Below are 22,125 nucleotides of genomic sequence, written 5' to 3'. Positions count from 1 at the left end.
AATTTTTACTAATATCAATGATAGAACCTACAACCAGATGGCTGGAAACATATTCTGTGCCTCATGCCACTGGCTGGAATACTATCCTGGGCCTTGAGAAACGAGGTAACAATGAACCCCAGAAAGAACTGAGTCAGACAATGGTACTTATTTCAAAGCCACCTCTTAGATATTTGTCTCAAACAGCGTTGCATTGAATGGGTATATCACACCCCCTGCCATGCACCAGCCTCCAGAAAATTGAACAAATGAACTGTTAAAGACTACACTGAGAGCAATGGGTGCTGGGACATTTCAACATTGGAATACACATTTAGCAGAAGTCAGGTGTTTAGTCAACACTAGAGGATCTTCTAATCAAACCGGCCCTGCCCAATCAAAACTTTGATGTACTTTTACAAAAGGGAGAAGTCCCTGTAGTGCACATAGAAATTATGCTGCAAAAGACAGGCTGGGTTATTCCTCCTTCAGGCAAAGGCAAACACATCCATGATACTGCTTTTGATCAAGAACCTGGGTGCACTTGGTGAGTAATGCAGAAGGATGGAGAAGTACGATGCCTTTGCCTCAAGGAGATTTGATTCTGTGTGAGGCAATGATTTGAATTGTATTATATTAATTGCTATATAATAATGTGTAGCATCTCTACTATGGTTGCTATATGCCATATCAAAATTATTACAATAAAAATTTAGATTTATTAATCTATGAGAAATGAATTTTGATTAGACCAGGATAAGTGGAGCAATGATAGAACCAGAACTGTCTTCAAAATGCAACAGTCCAACATCATACATCATCTCTCCTGCCCTGAAGGACTACTATTAAAGAGGAGTCCAAAGTCATGGATAAGTAGACTCAACTGACATTTTAGAGGGATGGTCTGTAAGCTAAGGGAATGATGTCTGCATACGTATATAAAAAAGACCAGAAAAGATGTACTGGAAAGTGTGGGACCTGGGCATGACATAAACAGTATAGAATAAGGCATAAATATTGACCTGGTTTCAGATGGGATTGAGTTAATTTTCTTACTACTAGCTGGTACCGTGCTGTGTTTTAGATCTAGGAGGAGAATAATATTGATAACACTCTAATGGTTTAGTTCTTGCTGAGCAGTACTCATCCTAAGTCAAGGACTTTTCATCTTCTCACACCACCCCACCAGCAAGGAGGCTGGGGGGCAAAAGGGGTTGGGAGGAGACACAGCCAGGACAGTTGACCCCAACTGGCCAAAGGAATATTCCATACCATACGGTGTCATGCTCAGTATATAAACTAGGAGGAAAGATGGCTGGGAGCTGCTGCTCAAGAACTCACTGGGCATCATTCATTGAGTGTAACGCAATTGTGTTGTGCATCACTTAATTTGTATATTTTAGATCTATTAATATTAGAGTTATTGTTGTTTTTGTTGTTGTTTTTGTTATTACTATTATTATTATTTCACTTTCCATTTCTTTTCTGCCCTATTAAACCACATTTTTCTCACCCTGTGAATTTTACTCCCACTGTGGGGAAGGGGTTGAGTGATCAGCTGTGTGATGTTTAACTTCCTGAAAAATAAAGCCATGTCAGTGCCCAGCTTTGTGCCTCTGTGTAGAAGACACACATGGACCATGTGCAGTGACCTCAGAACAAGGCCATCAGGATGCTTAGGAGCAGGTGATCCTGCACACAGGAAAGGACATCAATGAAATGGAGCAATCTCAGTGGAGGGCCACCAAGAACCTCACAGAGTGGAAGGATTCCTCTACATGGATGAACAAGAACAGTGAAACTGTTCAGACTGTTGAAGGATAGAATCAAAGAGCTTGGATATGACCTTCATGCTTGTAGGAGATTACAGAGTAGAGGAAATGCTGTCCTTTATGTGATGCTAGAGCAGAGGGCTGAAGACAGCAGAATGAAAGGGAATCAACAGAAAATGCAGCAGGATATAGGTAAGCTGTGTGGACATGAAGAGAGTCCATCTGTAAAAGAAGACACCCAAGGAGCTTATGGAACATATCTGTTTGAGTTTTGCATGACTGATGGGTTGAACAAGGTGCTGTGATGTTGGAGCTGAGGCTGTTTGAAGCAGGATGTGGTAACAGAGGCATGATGGTGCCCTGTGGCTCAGGAAGTAGTGCCTGAGTGTGTGCTGGGCGAGGTCCTGGGCATGTCCCCACACTTCCTTCGATAGCTCAGCTGGTAGAGCGGAGGACTGTAGGCTCCCTTGCATGGCCATCCTTAGGTCGCTGGTTCAACTCCGGCTCGAAGGAGTGCTCTTTTGGCTCTGGCCCACACCCTGTGGCATCACTGCCTTTTTTTGGTCCTGCCCAGGCGACTCCCCATAATGAGCTGCCCAATCATGAGCTCTTGCCTAAGTTGTGGGAGATAACCAGCCAAGGCATGTTTAGGTGAATCCTTGGTGACAGATGGTGGTTCCAAGCCCTGGAGTTGTCCACAGTCACCTCCAGCAGGAATGTGAGTGGATGAGTTGGTGGTGTGAGAGTGAGGCTGTTGGGCAGCCCAGGCTTTGGGTGCAGGGCATCCTGGGGCAGGGCTGGGAGCCTGGGAGGGGAGAGGACCTCAGGCAGTGGCTGCAGGGTGGGGAATTAGCTCAAGTGGTAGAGCGCTCGCTTAGCATGTGAGAGGCAGTGGGATCGATGCCCGCATTCTCCAATGCTTTTCATTCCCTTTGCCTGGACACAGGGCTCTTGGCCAGGAATCCATCTGACCTCTAGGGAGGCCGTGGCAAGGCCTATGGTGTGCCCTGGATTTACAAAGAAGGATGACATCAAGAGCACTATGGGCAGTTTAATGGATCAATCGGTTTTCTCCTTCTTTGCTTATGTCCTGGGTAACCCAAAATGTTATTGTATTCCATATCTATCAGTGCCCAAAATTGTTACTGTCTCTTGAAAACCTTGTGGCCGGAAATGGAACTGCAGGGTTGGGGCATTGCCAGGTCTCTTAAAAGCCAGGATCTCTCAGGCATAGTTCTCTATTACCTCTTAGCTTTTGCTTTTCTGTTTCATTCTCTCAGCGAGAGCCTTGAGGTAGCATAGGTGGAGGCTCCCCTTGGTTTTCTTTTGTTTTCTTTCCCAAGAGGGTTGCTTCAGGCAGGTTTCCAAGGAGCCACATTTTGTGTTCCTGGACTGCTTCAAAGCAAATTTCACAAATACCAGTCTACAGTCACAGCATCGCGCCAAGGGAAGTGGAACAGCCCCAGACTACATGGTTGCCCCAGCCTGCCAGCAGTGCCTAATGGAAGTGGGAAGGCATGGAGTCTGAGTCACCCCTGCTGGCTGCCTCCTCATGAAAAGGTGAAGCCTCTCTACGAGTTCCAGCTGGTGTGAGTTCCAGCTGCTGGAGTGCATTTTTTGACAGAGCCGATACCACCAGAGAGATAGGAGGAGCGTTTGTCTGCTTTGGACTCTAGGTTTTCTTTTTGTTTTGTCCTTGTTCTTTGTTGCTTGTTGTTTGGGGGCAGTTTTTGTGATCGTGGAGGTTTGGTATCTGGGTTGTTTTGGGGTTTTTTCTCTCTTTTAGTTCTCTCTGTCCACATGTAGTTGAAAGAAGGGGGAGAGCTGCCACCATCTTTGTCTCTCCACATGTGATTGTTCATGGAGGGCGCCATCTTGGGAGGGGGGTTTTCTCCGCCATTTTTTGTTTCTCTTTGTTCCCAGGGAGTCTGTAAGATTTAACAACTTTGTAACTAGTGGTTATTACTGTTATTTTTCTTGCCTGTTGCTATTTTGCTTCTTTGGTAAACTGTTATTTTTTACTTATATCTACTTGTGTTCATCTCTACTTATTGGTGGAAGGGGATTGGCTAAAAATAAATGGGAGGTAACTAATTTTAAAGTGTCTACCCCCTTGACTTAAACCAAGATGGCTTGACAGTTCTCAAATATCAAGCTCAGTACAGAAAAGGACATCAATGAAATGGAACAACCTCAGGCCACATCAGGCCACCAAGAATCTCAAGGAATCAATGGATTTCTCTATAAGGATGGGTTGAGGAGAGCGGGCACATTCAGTTTGCAGAAAGAGAGGTTTGGAGGACTTGAGGATGACCTTGTGGCACTTAGATGTAGCTTATAGAACAGAGGAATGGCTGTAATTTTGTTTTGTCTTGTGCTTGAGCAGAGAGCAAAAGACAGCACAGTGAAAGGGAATCAAGGGAAAATGCAGCAGGATATGGATAAACTCTGTGTGGACATGAAGAGAGTCCATCTGTAAAAGATGACATCCAAGGAACTTATGGAGCCTTCCTGTTTGTGTTTTGCATGATTGATGGGCTAAAGTGTTGAGCGAGGTGCTGTGGTGTTGGAGCTGAGGCTGTTTGAAGCAGGATGTGGCAATAGAGGCATGATGGTGCCCAGTGGCTTGGGAAAAGTGCTGTCTGAGTGTGTGCTGGGCGAGGTCCTGGGCATGTCCCCATGCTTCCTTCGATAGCTCAGCTGGTAGAGCGGAGGACTGTAGGCTCCCTTGCATGGCCATCCTTAGGTCGCTGGTTCAACTCCGGCTCGAAGGAGTGCTCTTTTGGCTCTGGCCCACATCCTGCACTGGCTCTGCTGCCTTTTGGTCCTGCCCAGGAGGCTCCCCATAATGAGCTGCCCAGTTGTGAGCTCTTGTCTGAATTGTGGAAGTTGACCAGCCAAGGCATTTTTAGGTGAACCCTTGGGCAGGGGATGTTGGTTCTGACCACTTGGCTTGTCCACAGTCACCTCCAGCAGGAATGTGAGTGGATGAGTTGGTGGTGTGAGAGTGAGGCTGTTGGGCAGCCCAGGCTTTGGGTGCAGGGCATCCTGGGGCAGGGCTGGGAGCCTGGGAGGGGAGAGGACCTCAGGCAGTGGCTGCAGGGTGGGGAATTAGCTCAAGTGGTAGAGCGCTCGCTTAGCATGTGAGAGGCAGCGGGATCGATGCCTGCATTCTCCAATGCTTTTCATTCCTCCTTGCTTGGACACAGGGCCCTTTGTCAGGGGTGTGTCCTTTCTTATGTTGTGGGTGTTCCAAGAGTAGCAAGAGCAGTTTAGCAGAGGACCTGCTATGTATGAATTTCCTTCACAGATGTCAAATATCTCAAGTAGTGTGCTCAGTTTTGAGATGCCCTACACAGATGGAGCAACCTCAGTTGCTCCATCAGGAGCATCAGGAGTCTCAGGGATTGGAGAGGTTCCTCTGTGTGCATGGGCTGAGAAAAATGGGAATGTTCATCCTGGATAAAGAGAGGTTCTGAGAGCTTATACATGACCTTCTGGCTTGCAGGTTATTACAGAGAAATGGCTATATTTTTGTCCGATTCTTGACCAGAAGGCAAAAGACTGTGAAAGCAAAGAGAATGCAAGCAGGATATAGATAAGCTCAGTGTGACAATAAGGAGACACCATCTTTAGCAGATATCATCCAGGGAGCTTGTGGAGTGTTTCTGTTTGTCGGATTTCCATGATTTGACAGGCAAAAGGGTTGAAGAAGGTGTCGTAATGTTGGAGCTGAGGCTGTTTGAAGCAGGATGTGGTAACAGAGGCATGATGGTGCACAGTGGCTCAGGAAGTAGTGTCTGAGTGTGTGCTGGCTGAGGTCCCCCTGGGCACATCCCCATGCTTCCTTCAATAGCTCAGCTGGTAGAGCAGAGGACTGTAGGCTCCCTTGCATGGCCATCCTTAGGTCACTGGTTCAACCCTGGCTTGAAGGAGTGACCTTTTGGCTCTGGCCCACACCCTGTTGGTACCACTGCTGCCTTTTGGTCCTGCCCAGGAGGGGGCCCTTTAAAGGGCTGTCCAACCAAGAATTCTTGTCTAGCTTTGGGTAGATGACCAGCCAAGGCATTTTTTGGTGAATCCTTGGTGACAGATGGTGGTTCCAAGCCCTGGAGTTGTCCACAGTCACCTCCAGCAGGAATGGAGTTGGTGGTATGAGAGTGAGGCCATTGGGCAGCCCAGGCTTTGGGTGCAGGGCATCCTGGGGCAGGGCTGGGAGCCTGGGAGGGGAGAGGAACTCAGGCAGTGGCTGCAGGGTGGGGAATTAGCTCAAGTGGTAGAGCGCTCGCTTAGCATGTGAGAGGCAGCGGGATCGATGCCCGCATTCTCCAATGCTTTTCATTCCCCTTGCTTGGACACAGGGCCCTTTGTCAGGGATCCATCTATTCTCTGCAGGCTGTGGGAAGATTTATGGTGTGCCCTGGATTTGCAGAGAATGACATCCAGGGTTGTATCAAGAGTACCATGGGCATTTTGACAGAAGAATTGATCTTCTCCCTCTTTGACAGTTCTCAAGTACCAAGCCAAGTACAGAAAACGACATCAGTGGAATAGAGCAACTTCAGTGGAATCTCAAGGAATTCTCTTTAAGGATGGGCTGAGGAGAGTGGTGCTTTCAGTTTGCAGAAAGAGAGGTTCAGACGACTTACACATGACATTCCAGCACTCTGTTACAGAACAGAGGAATGGCTGTAATTTTGTTTTGTCTTATGCTTGAGCAGAGAGCAAAAGACAGCACAGTGAAAGGGAATCAAGGGAAAATGCAGCAGGATATGGATAAACTCTGTGTGGACATGAAGAGAGTCCATCTGTAAAAGATGACATCCAAGGAACTTATGGAGCCTTCCTGTTTGTGTTTTGCATGATTGATGGGCTAAAGTGTTGAGCGAGGTGCTGTGGTGTTGGAGCTGAGGCTGTTTGAAGCAGGATGTGGCAATAGAGGCATGATGGTGCCCAGTGGCTTGGGAAAAGTGCTGTCTGAGTGTGTGCTGGGCGAGGTCCTGGGCATGTCCCCATGCTTCCTTCGATAGCTCAGCTGGTAGAGCGGAGGACTGTAGGCTCCCTTGCATGGCCATCCTTAGGTCGCTGGTTCAACTCCGGCTCGAAGGAGTGCTCTTTTGTCTCTGGCCCACATCCTGCACTGGCACTGCTGCCTTTTGGTCCTGCCCAGGAGGTTCCCCATAATCAGCTGCCTGGTCATGAGCTCTTGTCTGATTTCGGGAATCCCATTCCCCCAGCAGTTTTGAGTGAAAACTCCCTTGGGCAGGGGATGGTGATTCTGAGCATTGAAGTCGTCAGGGATCACCTCCAGCAGGAAAGTGAGTGAGGGGGTGGTGGTATGATAGTGAGGTCATTGGGAGGCCCAGACTTTGCTGCAGGGCATCCTGGGTCAGGGCTGGGTGCCTGGGAGGGGAGAGGACCTCAGGCAGAGGCTGTATGGTTGGCATTTAGCTCATGTGGTAGACCGCTCACTTAGCATGTGAGAGGCAGCGGGATCAATGCCTGCATTCTCCAATGCTTTTCATTCCCTTTCCTGGACCATAGGTGTTGTTGCCTCTTGTGGCTGTGGGGAGCCTTGGGTGGACCCTGAGGCTGTATCAGGAGTAGCACAGGCCATTGGCATAGGCATGAGTAAGCCATTATCCCTCCTTGCTTGGTAGTAATTAAGTAGCATTAAGAGCGCTGTACACATTTTCTAATAAAATTCTTAATTACCAATGTACTCTGTCACAGAGGTGTTGACCTTTTGGAGCAAGTCCAGAGGAGGGACACCATGATAATTAGCAGGATGGAGTGCCTTTCCTAAGAGGAAAGGCCAGAAGAATTTGGATTATTCACACTGGAAAGGAGAAATCTTTACTGTGACATAATTGGAGCCTTCCAGTACTTAGAGAGGGCCTACAGGAAAGCTGGAGCAGGGCTTTTTACATGGGTGTGTAGTGATAGGACAAGGGGCAATGGCTGTAAATTGAAAGAGGCAAAGTTTAGATTAGATATTAGGAAGAAATTCTTCACTGTGAGGGTGGTGATGCAATGGAATTGGTTGCTCAGAGAAGCTGTGGATGACCTATCCCCGGAACTGTTCAAGGCCAGATTGGATGAGGCTTTGAGCAACCTGCTCTAGTCTGAGGAACCCAGGGCAGAGGGTTGGAACTAGGTATCTTTAAGGTCTCTTCCAACACAAACCACTGGATGACTCCATGATTTTCTTGTAAGTAGTCTATCAAACAGGGTGTTTTGAAACTTCTGACAAAAACAAGAAATCCAGTATCTCTCTGCATATTAATTCACTGTCAGACAGGAAAGCAAAAGTCGAAGAACAGTGTAATTTATTATGCCAAAAAAAGGTTCTAAAATTATTTTTGTATTATATTGAAGATAAACAGATCTCCTTTGAAATTCTGCTGATTAGAAGCCCATTAGCTTTACTCCCTGATAAATTAGAGTGTGCCAAACTCCAAATAAAATCACAGTCATGTCTGTCATGTTTATTAAAAAGCAAATTTTGCCCTGGGCTGTGGTAGTATGATTAACAGTGACTTAATTAATAATGGCAGGAAGCTCAGAATCAGGTATGGCTGGTTTTACACCTTGTACTAAAGAATACCATTTCAGCAGCAGATTTTTGGATTAGCATAAATTAAATTATAATTAAAGCAATTCTATGAGACTGACTCATCATTTTATCTTGCAAATATTTACAGCTACTCCATTAAAAGTGAATCCCTCTGATATTTCCACTATAGTTACAAGCAGTCTTTTTTTTTTCTCTAATTACTAATAAAGATGGAGGAAGCACCACTGTCAGTTTTGCCATAGATCACTGTGTAAATCATCCATATTCATACTCAGCATTAAATAAAGTTAATTCCGTTCTACATTCTTCCATGACAACTTTCTCCTTTGGGGATTTCCAGAAAATTAAATGTAAAAGCAACCGGAAAACATTACATTTGGTACAGAAGATTGTTGACGTCCTCCCCCTGCCATGTAGCCCTGGGAGAGGGGCCCTGAGGGGACACACGGGGTTTCCCTGGCCCTGCTCAGCCTCGTTCCCCATTGGTTGTTTTGTGTTCCCCTGCGCGGGCAAGGACCCTCGGGTCCCGTGATTGCCTCAGTTCCTTGGCAGAGCCCCGGCCATGCGGCTGGAGAAATAAACATCTCTCTGAAACATCTAGCAAGAATTGGTCCATATATATTTCTTTTCCACGGGCCTTGTTGTTTGATACACGTGTTACAGAATCCCCACGGTAACAAATGGTGGATAATGTGAGCAGAGCGATCCCTGATCCCTAAGGACAGTGACTGATTTGTGAGTAAACTCTGAATTTCTCTTGTTGTTTTTGTTTTGCTGTTCCATCTCTAAATTATGGAGGAACTATGGAAAGACTCTTGGCTCTCAGAGCCGCATATGGACATTTATCTTAAACTTGAAAAGGTTCTTGAACAACGATTTGTAAATTTTAGCTTAATTCAAGCTCAAAAGGAACTGAAACACTTCCTGGCATGGTTGTTTAAGAACTTTTTCTGTTTCTTGGGATCTGATTCTTACCAAAGACTTTTGGAAGACCGTTTGGACATAGTTAATTTCTGAGTCAAAATATATGCCAATGGAAGAATATTATCTTGAATATTATCTGGTTACTGAGACTGTTGAGCAATGTCAGCTGTGTCTTGGTGAAGGGAAGCCTGCCTCAGAGTCCGTGTGACCCAGGCCATGTGGACCGAGTGCTCTGTGAGCAGCAGCGAGGCAGTTCCCGCACGCGGGTGGAGCGGTGCGAGCTGCAGTGTCGGCAGCGGAGCGAGGCGCTGCGGGAGCAGGGCAACCCGGCAGTGTCCGCCCAGCTCCGTGCAGTGCGTGGTGGAGCGAGCCCCGTGAACGCCCGACTGAGAGGGGCAGCGCGCAGGCGGCGGCTGGCGGTAGAGCAGAGCCGCACCCAGCTGAAACGTGCGCTGGAGCAGGGCACAGGGGGGTCACCTCTTGGGGGCCCGGCCGAGACGTGGGTGCGGCCCCAGGCAGCGGCAGCGCAGCTGAGAGCTGAGGTGACGGCGCGCAGGGAGCTGAGCGGCGCGGCCCAGCGCGGCCCGTGCGGTCCCGAATGCGACCCCGGGAAGAGCGCGCAGGCACGAGCAGCCCCAACGGCCCCAGCAGCCCTGACAATTCCAACACGGGAGCGAGTGAAAACAAAAGAGAAAGCAAAAACGCAGCGAGACAGAAAACAGCAGCCACTCGGAAAAAGGAAAAAATCATCATGGCCAAGGTTTTAGGAATAGTAAAATGGTATAATGTTAAACAAAATTATGGTTTTATAACGAGATGTGACAACCAGGAAGACATATTCATTCATAGAACTGCTATTAAAAAGAATAACCCTGAAAAATGCATCCCAGACTTGGGAGATGGAGAGGTGGTGGAGTTCAAAATTATACAAGGTAGAAAAGGGTTACAAGCATCAGAGGTCACTGGGCCTGATGGTGTTTCTGTAAAAGGCAGTATATATGCTAAAAATTGTAGTCATGTTAGACAATATCTCCATTATAAGCTCCCCCTACAGTCTCCCTTTCCTAATCCCACCTTTCCCTTTTACCCTATATCCTATTACCCCCATTGTATTCCTAATCCGTTTTACACCCCATGGTTTCCCTCACAAAACCATGCCTTTACCAATTGTTTCCCCAAAAATCCCTTTCCAATGCCTAGTGGAGAATGAAGAGGGGGAGGGAAGAAATTAACTAGTGTTGTTTAGAGTTCCAACAAGTACAAATGGAAGAAACCCTCTCCTGCCTCAGTTTCCCCACAAAGCATGCCCGGAGAGTCACATCTCCCTTCTGTCAGCCTTAAGATGTTCTGTGAATCTGTTTGGACATTTAAAGACTCAGGAGGGTGGCTTGTTTTGTTTTGAAACTGTCCTTGTTATCTCATGTTTATCCAGTTGTTTTCAATGTTAAGTTTTAAATCTCTTTTTGTTAAAAATAAACTGGTGAAATGTTGGGACCGTCCCCCTGCCATGTAGCCCTGGGAGAGGGGCCCTGAGGGGACACACGGGGTTTCCCTGCCCCTGCTCAGCCTCGTTCCCATCGGTTGTTTTGTGTTCCCCTGCCTGGGCAAGGACCCTCGGGTCCTGTGATTGCCTCAGTTCCTCGGCAGAGCCCCGGCCATGTGGCTGGAGAAATAAACACCTCTGAAACAGCTATCAAGAATCAGTCCATATATATGTTCTTTCCACGGGCCTCGTTGTTTGATATGCGTGTTGCAGTTTCCCCACTGTAACAGAAGATGATTTCTGCAGCCAGGCTATACTACAGGGACACAGAAGGTGCAAGTCAGAAGTGAATTTGATACCATAGCATGCTTTTTTCCCAGTGGTAATTATGCAAGACAACAGAACTGTGGGATGTCAACAGTTCTCCTTCTATGGTATGCAGAGTTTGGACATTCACTACTTCTGCCTCCATTGAACATGCGCCTTTAGGAACAGAACACAGGAGAAATGCAATTTGTTCAAAAACATGGAGGACAGAGTCCTGCCAAAATTCAAACTAAACAATGATGCAAGTAGATCCATTTCATAAACCCTTTTTGAGTTCAAATATATTCTTACATTTGATAGGAAAAGTGAGCTGTGTTAAAGTTTGCCTGGTAATACAGTGCAACCAACAACACCCAGATTGATCCTGTAATAAAAGTTTTACAATACTTATTAAACCTGCAAGTACATGTCTGACATATTTCAGTGTCAAGAACATCTACTTCGCACATGACATTTAAATTTCTTTCTCTTTCAATAGCAACTGAACAAATTTAAGGGCAAAATTATCCATAAAATCTTCTGGTCTTACTTCTAGGTCTTGTTACATTTCAACGAAAAAATATTTACCACCATTTTGATAACTTGTACTTGACTCAAACTAGTCTTAATGTCCTCTCTTCTTTTTCAATAGAGAAACTACCATTTCCTGTGCCAGTATTTTTCAGTAGTTGGTTACCCTCACAGTTAAAACCTCTTTGTCAGCTCAAATCATTTTCAGATTCCAAGCACTGCTTTTGGTTATGCTTGCCTTCATAAAGTGAACAACTATGTCACACCTAGCAATTTTCCCCTTCAAGGATATTAGGCACTATAATCAAATAATCTATCCTTTTCTTTTCTTCTAAATCTATCTCTTCTTCTAAATAATCTTTTTCTTTTCTGACAAGACAAACTGATTGAACTCCTTATGTCTCTTACTAAGTTTTCAAATTATCATTAAAGCATTGGCTTTGCTTTTCAACATACTTCAGGAAAGATGCTAACACAAGAACTGTGTGCAGTATTAAAATACCCCATGTTAGTTTATCCCAACAGTCTGACCTCTCATTCACTTAGATTAAAACATTTCAGATGAATCACAGACTGCTTGTGGGATGAAATTAGCAGATTCGTATTGCATCATCTCTGATTCTTTTCAGGCTCACAAATTAAAAAAAAGAAAGCATTGTCACAATGAATGTCTACAGTGCAGGTAACTCAAAAAGTTTTACCATCATAATCATGCCCGACAAATAAGCATTTTTAGACCTGTTGCAAAGCACATTTTACATACCTGTAGGACTTCTTAATCTCATCATGTGTTGCTCCCTTCTCTAGTGCCAGGATTTTATATAATGCTTCACCTGACGTTGACAAAGCACGTTGCCTTTGTTCAGCCATGATAGCAGTGCATTACCAAAGCTGCTAATGTAGAACATAATTTAAAATACCAGACATTGTAAGTATTTATAGATAGTATTTCTTATCGTTCATTTTAAAAAATTTGAATCAGGCAGCAAAAGGTTAAAATACATGAAAGTGAATCTAGAATAAAATCGCCTCTATGTTATCCTCTGTCCTGTAAGATATTTTACAATTAGGAAAAAAAGAGAAAATGGAAAAGCAAAAACCAAAGAACAGAAGCTTTTGTGTTGGGTAGCACTGACCATATTAAAGGCTTGATGTTGCTGTCACTGAAATGAAAAGGTAAATTTGCTATGGCATTATTACCCGAACATTATATTTCCACCTGGTTTTATTTGTGTTTGTTTACATTTGTCTTTTCTAAGTTGTAGGAAAATTATTCCACTATTTGTGGAGGTTACTGACTTCTTACAGTGGGGTAAGAGCTTTGTACCTCAGAGTATTACCTAATGCAACAAAGTGGAGAATTTTTGCTTTCTGAACACAAGGGTTCAGCCCAACCGATTTTAGGTGCCTAAGCTGCGACTAAATTTGACTCTGAATCAAACTAGACTCCTTATATTGTCAACAGACTCAGAGAACAACGGGCCAAACACTTTCTCCCTATTATCTCTATGGTGTACTCAGGATGACTGCAGCTCGAGTACTGTGTCCAGTTCTGGGCCATTCAATTCAGGAAGAACATTGAGGTGCTGAAACAAGTTCAGAAAAGAGCAACAGAGCTGGTGAAGGGTCTGGAGCACAAGTCTGATGAGGAGCAGCTGAGGGAGGTGGGGTGTTTACCCTGGAGAAAAGGAGGCACAAGGGTGACCTTATCACTCTCTACAACTCCTTGAAAGGAGGTTGTAGCCAAGTGGGGGTTGGCCTTTCCTCCCAGGCAACTAGTGACAGGACAAGAGGACACAGTCTTAAGGTGCACAAAGGGAGGTCTAAGTCAGACATTAGGAAGAATTTCTTCGCAAAAAGGATGATTAGATATTGGAATGGGCTGCTGGGGAGGTGGTGGAGTCATTATCCCCAGAGGTGTTTAAAGGAAAGACTGGATGTGGCACTTTGTGCCATGGTTTAGTTGACATGGTGGTGTTCAGTCATAGATTGAACTTGATGATGTCAGAGATCTTTTCCATCCTGATTGATTCTGTGACTCCCAGCTCATGACCCCGAGATGGTGGAGCGAATCTGGACCTCCATGGTGAGAGTACATACCAAGAATTGACCTCAGTATTATAAAAGTAAATTTATTGAAAAATTCTTCATGGGAAATACTGACATCTATCAGGGTCCTATCTTATTTGAGATACAAGACTTTGGATTGAATTAATGAGCTTCTGATAAATTTAACATGGTACCCTCACAGTATAGTGCAAGAGTGACACAGTGCACAGACTGACAGATTTAATCCACTTCAGATCTAACATTTGTTCTTCCCTTCATCACAGAAGAAAAGTAGACAAACTAGTGATTCTTCATTGAGTGGTTTGACTGCCTCCTTACAGTGTGCAGCTCATCCTTTTGGATTTGAAGAACTAAACATTTTTAAACCAGACCTAGATAATGCTAAGCAATGACACAAATAAACTCAAACAGCAGAAACTCCTTCTACCAGCTTTCTGGTACTTCAAGAGGGCCTATAAGAGAGCTGGAGAGGGACTTTTCACAAGTACATGTAGTAATAGGACAAGAGGCAATGGCATTAAACTGAAAGAGGCTAAATTTAGATTAGATATTAGGAAGAAATTCTTCACTGTGAGGGTGGTGAAGCACTGGAATAGGTTGCCCAGAGAAGCTGTGGCTGCCCTATCCCTGGAGGCTAGATGAGGCTCTGAGCAACCTGATCTAATGAAAGGTGCCCCTCTCCAGGGTAAGGGGTTGGAACTAGATGACCTTTAAGGTCCCTTCCAACTCAAACCATTCTAGGATTCCATATAAACCGTAACGTAAACCACAAGATAAAAATACCTATGATTCATAAGAGAAAGCTACAGCTCATTGATGGCAGACTTGCCACAACAGAACTTGCACCACAGCTTGCTTTCTTTGAATGTTGCACCCCTCTCCAAATGTTGAAAAGTGATCATAGAAAAAGTCTAAAAGAGAACTGTAAGCCCAGCCATAAGAAAAATTTCTGTAAATCTGTTTAGTTAGGTAAGACTACCCTCTCTTTTATTATATCCTTGTCATTGCTGAGCTAGAAACACTATCATGACATTATTCATATATTATTTACTAAGCCACATTTTAGTTCAGAACCAACCATGTAACACTTGTAAGTTCTTTGGCATTATTCAGTGTGGAAAAAAAAAATCAAATACCATGTAAGTACACAGAGAAACATAATCCACATAGTAATTCTGGCACATAGCATTTACTTTGATGTTTTCTTTTTCTAATCAGCTAACTCACAATTTAGGGTCCTGTGATCTGCTGAAAAAAAATTCCTTTCTACTTTCAAGTGTTGTAAATAATCCCTCAATTAAATGTACTGAACTTTTGGTTTTAAGTTAACAATTAGAAAATAAAATTGCATGTGAGTATCTAGATATCACTTTACCACCTGCAGTAGTCACCATGATTTTAGTTCATGATGGTATGCCTAGAGCATATTTAACATAATCCTGGCACTGGAATCATGCAAGGCACATGAAACCTGTTAATGCACAAGATCATGGTAGTAACCATGTGAAGTCACAGATATACAGCATTAGTTAAAAAATCTGTTACATAATGCTGATCAGCTACAGGGAAGCATTGAAGCATAAACCAAAATTAAAGTTATAATGGATTTAATTCTGAAGAACTACAAAGTCATGTAATTTGTACTTTCTCATAAAATAATTTTAATAACCTAGTCAGCTATGGAAATTTAGACTCACTAGCCTGTTCATTCTTCTAGTGATTAATCTACTTTAAGGTTTAGCTATTCAAAATTATTTCTTACTTATTTAAAGCAGTCCCATAAAATACTAAAAGTGCAATGAGACAATACTTTTCTAGAAAAAGTTAAACTCTGCTTATTACGGAAGTTGTAACAGTCACAATTTTAGTACTAGATATATTCCTGATAGCTGAAATTACATTAGAATCCTATTTTTGAGCTATGTATTTTTGTTCAAGTAGAACAAAGTCAAGAAAATGTTGTTTTCTTTCTTGAATGACAATAAAATTATTAAAAGACAATCCAAATTCTGGTAACAATTCCACATCTCCTAAGACAATGGGACCCCAGTTAACTTCAGCTCTTTCTGCACCCATTTTATACTACCCAGCATTAAGTATCTTACACAGGGGTTGTAATAATATGCCTTTTTTTCTTACAATGCCCATAGTTCATTTATATTAGTGCTGAAAAATAAGGCAAAGTTATTCAAAGAACATACCTGCTTCAAAAAGTGATGGAACACAGTCTGGTGTGTATAAACTCACAACATTTTGAGTTCAATATCTGGATGTCTTTATGCCAATACCATCCCAAAGGAAAGAAGCAAGTGCCACCAGAAGCCCTGTTCCACAGAAAGCAGCTGCTACTTTTCATCCTTCACAATCAGGGTTAAACAGGTCAGTGGAGTCTGATTACTTCTTTTGTTGTGCAGTATCCAATTGGTTATCTCTCAGGAAGATCTATGAAAGAGCAAATAAAACATTCATGAGTCTAAAAGCTGATATATCCAAGAGTTAAGGACACAAAAAAATTTGGGACAACTGTGTATTGAGTTAGTTGCCCTTCTCTGCTTTACTCTTGATGGGGTGTGGAGTTTGTCTTTTTTTCCCATGAAAATATATTAAATTGTTTTAAATATACAACAATCTTGCTCTATTTCACTTCTTTAAGACCAGCCATGGCTTAGGTTTACAACATAATCTCTTCCAAAACAGGATTAATTGAAGAAATCCCTTTAGGACTTGTCCTGAGTTCTTGTAAAGTTTTATAGCAAAACAGAAGATGTAGAATATTTTCTTTCATTCTGATGGAGTTTCTCCTCTTACACCATGAAAACCTAGAGAGCCATTCCTTTCCATTTGAAATAATGGAAAGGAATAATAATAGGAAATATATTATAAATAATAGGAAACTATAAATGCTAGAGACTTAAAAACCCCAATTTTTCTTGGTATATCATCCTTAGAACCAAATAGTTCATCCTTTGTACTCAAAAAGTTCCTAGACACCCAATTCCAAACTATAGCCTTTGTACTATGTTGACTTTGGCTGGCTGCCAGAACCCTCCTGGCTCACACCATCCACTATCCCCCCTTCAACAGAATGGGAAGAGTGGATAAGCTGAAAATCTCATAGATCAAGACAAAGATAGGGTGATCCCTTACCCATTACTGTCATGGGCAAAACAGACATAACTTGGGGAAAATGAATTTAATTTATAGCTAATTAAAATAGATTTGGATGGTAAGAAACAAAAACAAAAATTAAAACAACATCTTCCCCTTGCCACCCTGTTTCCAGGCTCAAATTCACTCCTTCATTCACATCTATCCCCCACCAACCATGAGCAGAGCCAGGAGGATGGGAATGGTGGGTTGTACAGTTATGATCATACAAAGTATGCTTATAAAGTATGATCATAAAGTATATTTATGACCATATATATATGGTATTATGATATCATAAAGCTATGTTATGGTCAAATCTATAATAAAGTATGTTCATGATCACATATATATAAAGTATATTTATGATTATATGAAGTATAATTATGACCATATAAAGACACTATTTATAAAAAAACAAAACAACAACATGAGAGCTGATAAAATTGTTAAGTGGATGCTTTTTAATGTGAAGCATATGATTTTAACATTTCTCTTGTTCTTAGGTATATTCTTAATTTTAAACATTCCCTCAAATTTCAGCTTTGTACGGGGACAAGGCAAGGCACATTTCAATCTAAAATGTGTGTGTTTTTCATAGTTATAAGAAGTCAAAATAGCACAGTCAAAGTATCTTTCCCAGGACAGTAGCAACAGACTAGGTATAGCTAATTCTATTACAGTGCATGGATACAATAAACCAGATTATTCAATCAGCATGCTTGATCTCTGTCTTTGAAATGACTTTATCCTTCTTTCACTACAAACCAAACCAACATGTACTCTTTTTAATGGTAAGAAGACATTAAGGGGAAAAATAGAAACAGGCAGAAAATAAAATCACTTCCAGGTTATCCAAATCCCTTGTATTTCTATTCATCCTATTACAAGATCCCTGCTCCGCATTCCTGGCACACACCGGGACTTGCAGTTTTGTGTGGATACAGCTCCATCTGGCGCGCAGAGCTGGGACCGCTCTGCAACCTCCCTTGCTTTTCAAGCGCTCCTTATTTCTTAGAAGGAAACGAACAAAATCCAAGCAAATCTAGGAAGCTTTTTTCCTTTTGGGGCTCTGTATCTTTAACACATTCTAAAGGATCTTTAAAAGACTCGAACTTTGCTGATTTGTCATAACTCTTTTGTCAGATCAGCCATGCAATTTAGAAGAGTAGCCAGATAACTTAGTATCTGTTCACTCTTCTCATTAATTTTTATTTTTTTGTATTGAAACACCTAACAGTGCACCACAACACCACTGTGACAGGCAATGCAAAACTAAAAGACAGTTCTAGTCCCAAAGGCTCTTCTATCTAAAAAGTCTTGTTTATACATTACATTTCATTTATATATTGCATGTATTTCAAAACAGGCAAATCAGAACATGCCTGGAAATTCAAGGCTGAATATCAGACTATAAAAAAATTGAAACATGGCCCAGACAGAACAGGAGGTCTGGGGTTGCTTCAGAAGCCTCCAGTTACACATAACCAGAGCTAAGGACTGAAGAACTCTGAGTCACTCCAGTCCTTCCTCCTACCACTCCCTCCTTTTCCGGGCTCACAGTGAGTTCAAGAACTTAAAGCCTGGAGCTGAGAGATCTACATGCATAAAGGTACTGGCGTCATTGCTTAACAGCAGTGTGAATTTTAACTTCTGAGGCAAGAAAAGACAATTTTTAAAAGCTAAATTATATTCTTTGTTGAATATGGTAGGGTTAATACTGACAACATCAAAGCCTGTAGGAGATACAAGCGATCAGATAAAGCACTCCTGACCTTTGTGGAGAACCTACAGCTTTTGACTCTATCTTCCAGTTGTGGCAGGGGAAGAAAATGTCAGATTTTACTTTGAGGAACTTGGCAATTGAAATAAATTGTCTTGCTGACATGATTCAGTAAAGCCAGCAGATTAAGGGAGATAATCCTTACTGTCTACTCAGCACTGGTGGTGTCACATATGGAGTGCTGGGTCCAGATAAGGGCGTCCAAGTATAAAAGAGACATGGACATACTGAAGAGTCCAAAAAAGGCCCACAAGGATGATGAAGACACTGGAGCATCTGTGCTATGAGAAAAAGCTGAGCGAGCTGGGAGGAATGAAGAAGGCTCGGGGGGTGGGAACTCAGCAATGTATACAAATATCTGAAGGGAGAGTGCAATGAGGACAGAGCCAGGCTCTTTTCAGTGGTGCCCAGAGCCAGGGCCAGAGGCAGTGGGCCCAGGCTCCAAACTCTCAAAAATAAGAGGTTCCTTCCGAACATCAGTACACACTTCTTCACTGTGAGGGTGACTGAGCACTGGCACAAGTTGCCCAGAGAGGTTTGGAGTCTCCATGCTTGGAGTTACTCAAAAGCCATTTTGACATGGTTCTGGGCAACTGGATCTAGGTGTCCCTGCTTGCTTTCCCCAAAACCTCCTTCCTATGATTGCTATTATCGCTAATTTCTGTGCCTTGTTCTGCAAAAAGGTAGTAAGACAAATTTCAAAGGATGTTGAAATTTATATTGGTGACTAACTAGACATGACAAGAGAAAAAAGGCAGGTGAGGATACTGCAACAAGAGCTCTTGCTAGCTGATGACTTTTCACAGGTGAATGAATGGGAGTCTGGAAAAAGAAGACCCAACACAAGTAAAGCATGAGGATATAAATAAAGTATGGCAGGCTGATGAGATAATATGTGAATTGAAAAAGGGTGTATACAGTGGTTTAGTTTTCCACTCTCCGGGCAGGATTTTTCTTTTGTTTTATATTTTATTATTATGCTATGGTGATGTCAATATTAATAACATCCAGCTAAGCAAGATAATCAAAGGTCAAAGGACTGAGCAAGTGAAAAAGAATGCTTCTGCCAACATGTGCTGGGCCTCTGGCTAAGGCATGGGGACTGATTTTTGCTAAGAAGGGAAGAGTACTTCTGAATTGCTATGTCCCAAAATGCTCTTCTTGTAATTTCTTTTTATCCCGTTCTGTTTCACATGCTCCTGGACGTCTAGTGCGCTGTCTGAACTTTACTGCATGCTGTTAGATATTCAAACAATCTCCTAAAAAAAAGAGCATTGGTTTAAGGTCCCTTCTTCAGAGAGAGACTTTTTAGATCTCAGTCAAGCCCAACAATTCTACAGCAAGAAATTACATTCCTCTTGCCACATTTCTCTGTTACAGAATAGTTATTGTCATTATGGCTTCAAAAGCAATAACAGAATTGATTTAAATAATATGATTGCATTGCATCCATTTTTAAATACATGTAACTATATTGGAAGGAAGGTATTCCATCTGGCAACCCATCTGCAACTCCATCTATACAAGAAGTAAGTATTCATAAGAGAACATTCATGTATTTGAATTCTCTGAACATATTGTGACCTTCTGTTACTATTCACATAGAATATCTCAATTTAAAAATATCTTGGGTTTTTAATATCTTTAACTGAAGTACTGGAAAAAGTAGCAAACTCAAGAAGCAGGAGCCTTAAATGAACAGTCACTTGCATATTTAAATTGCTCATGCCTTTACATGGTCAGTTTGACACAAAGAAGCAATCCAGACCTACAACTTCCTAGTTCATTCCAGTAAATCCAATTCAAAGCCTTAGCAGACTACTTAAATGACATGATATAAACATTTTTTTTCCCTGCAATTTAAATTAGAGACCCCCAAAATGATGTTTTAAGTAAAACTAATACACTTAACTTTTCCAAGTTACTCAGGGAACACCAGGAATTTTATTTTCATCTGTGGTTTGAGAAATATCTGTCTATCCTCCCTCATTTGAAGTGGGTTATGGAGGTAGCCTTAACTAAGATGTAAACCACAATAATCTAACTTTAAATTTAATTACTTTCTGAAAAGAGAAGGCTAGGAAGTTTATTTAGCTTTGACATCTCAGAGCTGAGTTTTCTAGGACTTCAAGTAAAAGTGAAGTAAGAGAGTTCCCTAATTCTTTATTTAGGCGGTGTCTTGGTAATTTACTTCGCAAGCAGCTGTAGTGCTTTAAGGCAGTATTCTACTACTTGTTACAGTAAATTTACAAATCCATAGTTCTGGTAGCAAGCTTATTCATTTTAGCATGGCCTAATCAGCTACAGCTAAGAATCAGGAAGATTACCTTGAACAGTATAAATAAGTGCTTTGACCTATTTCTAAGGCTATTTCACCAGAAACAGATTAGGAAACAGCAGTAACACATCTTCTCAGTACCTGCTCTTTGGGAATTAATGCTTGCTTTTTGTCCTCCCCACCAGATACAACCTTTCTCCAGCACCAAACAGTTCACTCCATTTGTTCCTCCTTCACATAGTTTTCATAATTCACCCTCTGACAACTCCTGCAGTCTTTGTCTATGCAAGCTCTTTCTTGAAATCCCCACATAGTCCTCAGTTCTACTCTGCACCTACCGATCAGCTATTCTCTCCAAAATTCCTGCTAGCTGACTGCTTACCTACATAGTTCCCAGGAGGGAGGGGATGCAGCAGGGGAGATAGCAGTCAGTAGCCATTTCTTTTTAAAGCTTAATTAATCCCCCATCGGATTTATTGCCCTGTTTTAGAAATGCTCACTTAATTGATGGCTGAGAAAGGTAAATTCTTTCTAAAGTGCTGATGAGTAACTACCTTATCTAGAACCAGAAAGGAATGCCTGTTCAGTGGTTGAGTTACAAATCAAAGAATTGAAGCAAAATGCAATCCCAGTAATTACAGATTAACAGATGAGAAGACAGAAGTCTAAGATATTTTTCTTTTCTGAATGTTACTTAGAAAAGCAAAAATTCAAAAAATTTATTTCATTAACATAAAGATTTCACCAATAAAGTAAATAAGCAAAATGCTATTATGAATGCTATTATGCACATAGCCACTGGAAATATTTCGCAATGATTCAGAAGACTAACATTTAAGTAAATTAGTAGCTTTGTTTTTAACCATTTATCACAGCTGTTCTTAAGGTTTTTTCCTCACCTTGTTATGACAAGACCTTTCAGCTGGAAAATAGTCAGAGCTGAAACTCAAAGTCTGAACCTTACAGTTGGCTCAAGTTAATCTTCGGGCTGCCAGCAAAGGAGCAGTCCAAACTTTCACTGATTTTCTTTCTTACTTTTATTTTTTTTTCTTAGTTTTCAGCAAAATCAGCTTTCTAGTCTGACTCACTCCACAACTGGCATCGTTACTAGAGCTGATGCAATGGAAGTGGTGACATCACACCTTTTCAGCAGCAGTAAAGCCTTACATTGTTTTCAGCTCACCACAGAGCTGCACCTTAAAAAGTATATAGGGGCCAGAACACCATACAAGCACGAAGCACAAGTAAATTCTGTGGAAAATAGTATGAATAAGG

General features: G+C 42.2%; 1 protein-coding gene across 1 annotated transcript in view; it reads right to left on the bottom strand.

Moving 5' to 3' along the window:
• Window positions 1-12,442, bottom strand: part of DNAJC5B (DnaJ heat shock protein family (Hsp40) member C5 beta) — a gene marked incomplete at both ends in the record, with an annotated part of 46,429 nt that extends 33,987 nt beyond the window's left edge. Inside the window, one exon of the mRNA XM_082282022.1 lies at window positions 12,336-12,442. Within this exon, the coding sequence (XP_082138148.1) occupies window positions 12,336-12,442 (107 nt within the window). The remainder of the gene's footprint in view (window positions 1-12,335) is intronic.
• Between the last annotated feature and the right edge of the window lie 9,683 nt (window positions 12,443-22,125).

Source organism: Coloeus monedula (assembly GCF_965178545.1).
Source record: "Coloeus monedula genome assembly, chromosome: 1".
In the NCBI taxonomy this organism is placed as follows: domain Eukaryota; kingdom Metazoa; phylum Chordata; class Aves; order Passeriformes; family Corvidae; genus Coloeus; species Coloeus monedula.
This window is presented reverse-complemented; position numbering and strand designations above follow the sequence as displayed.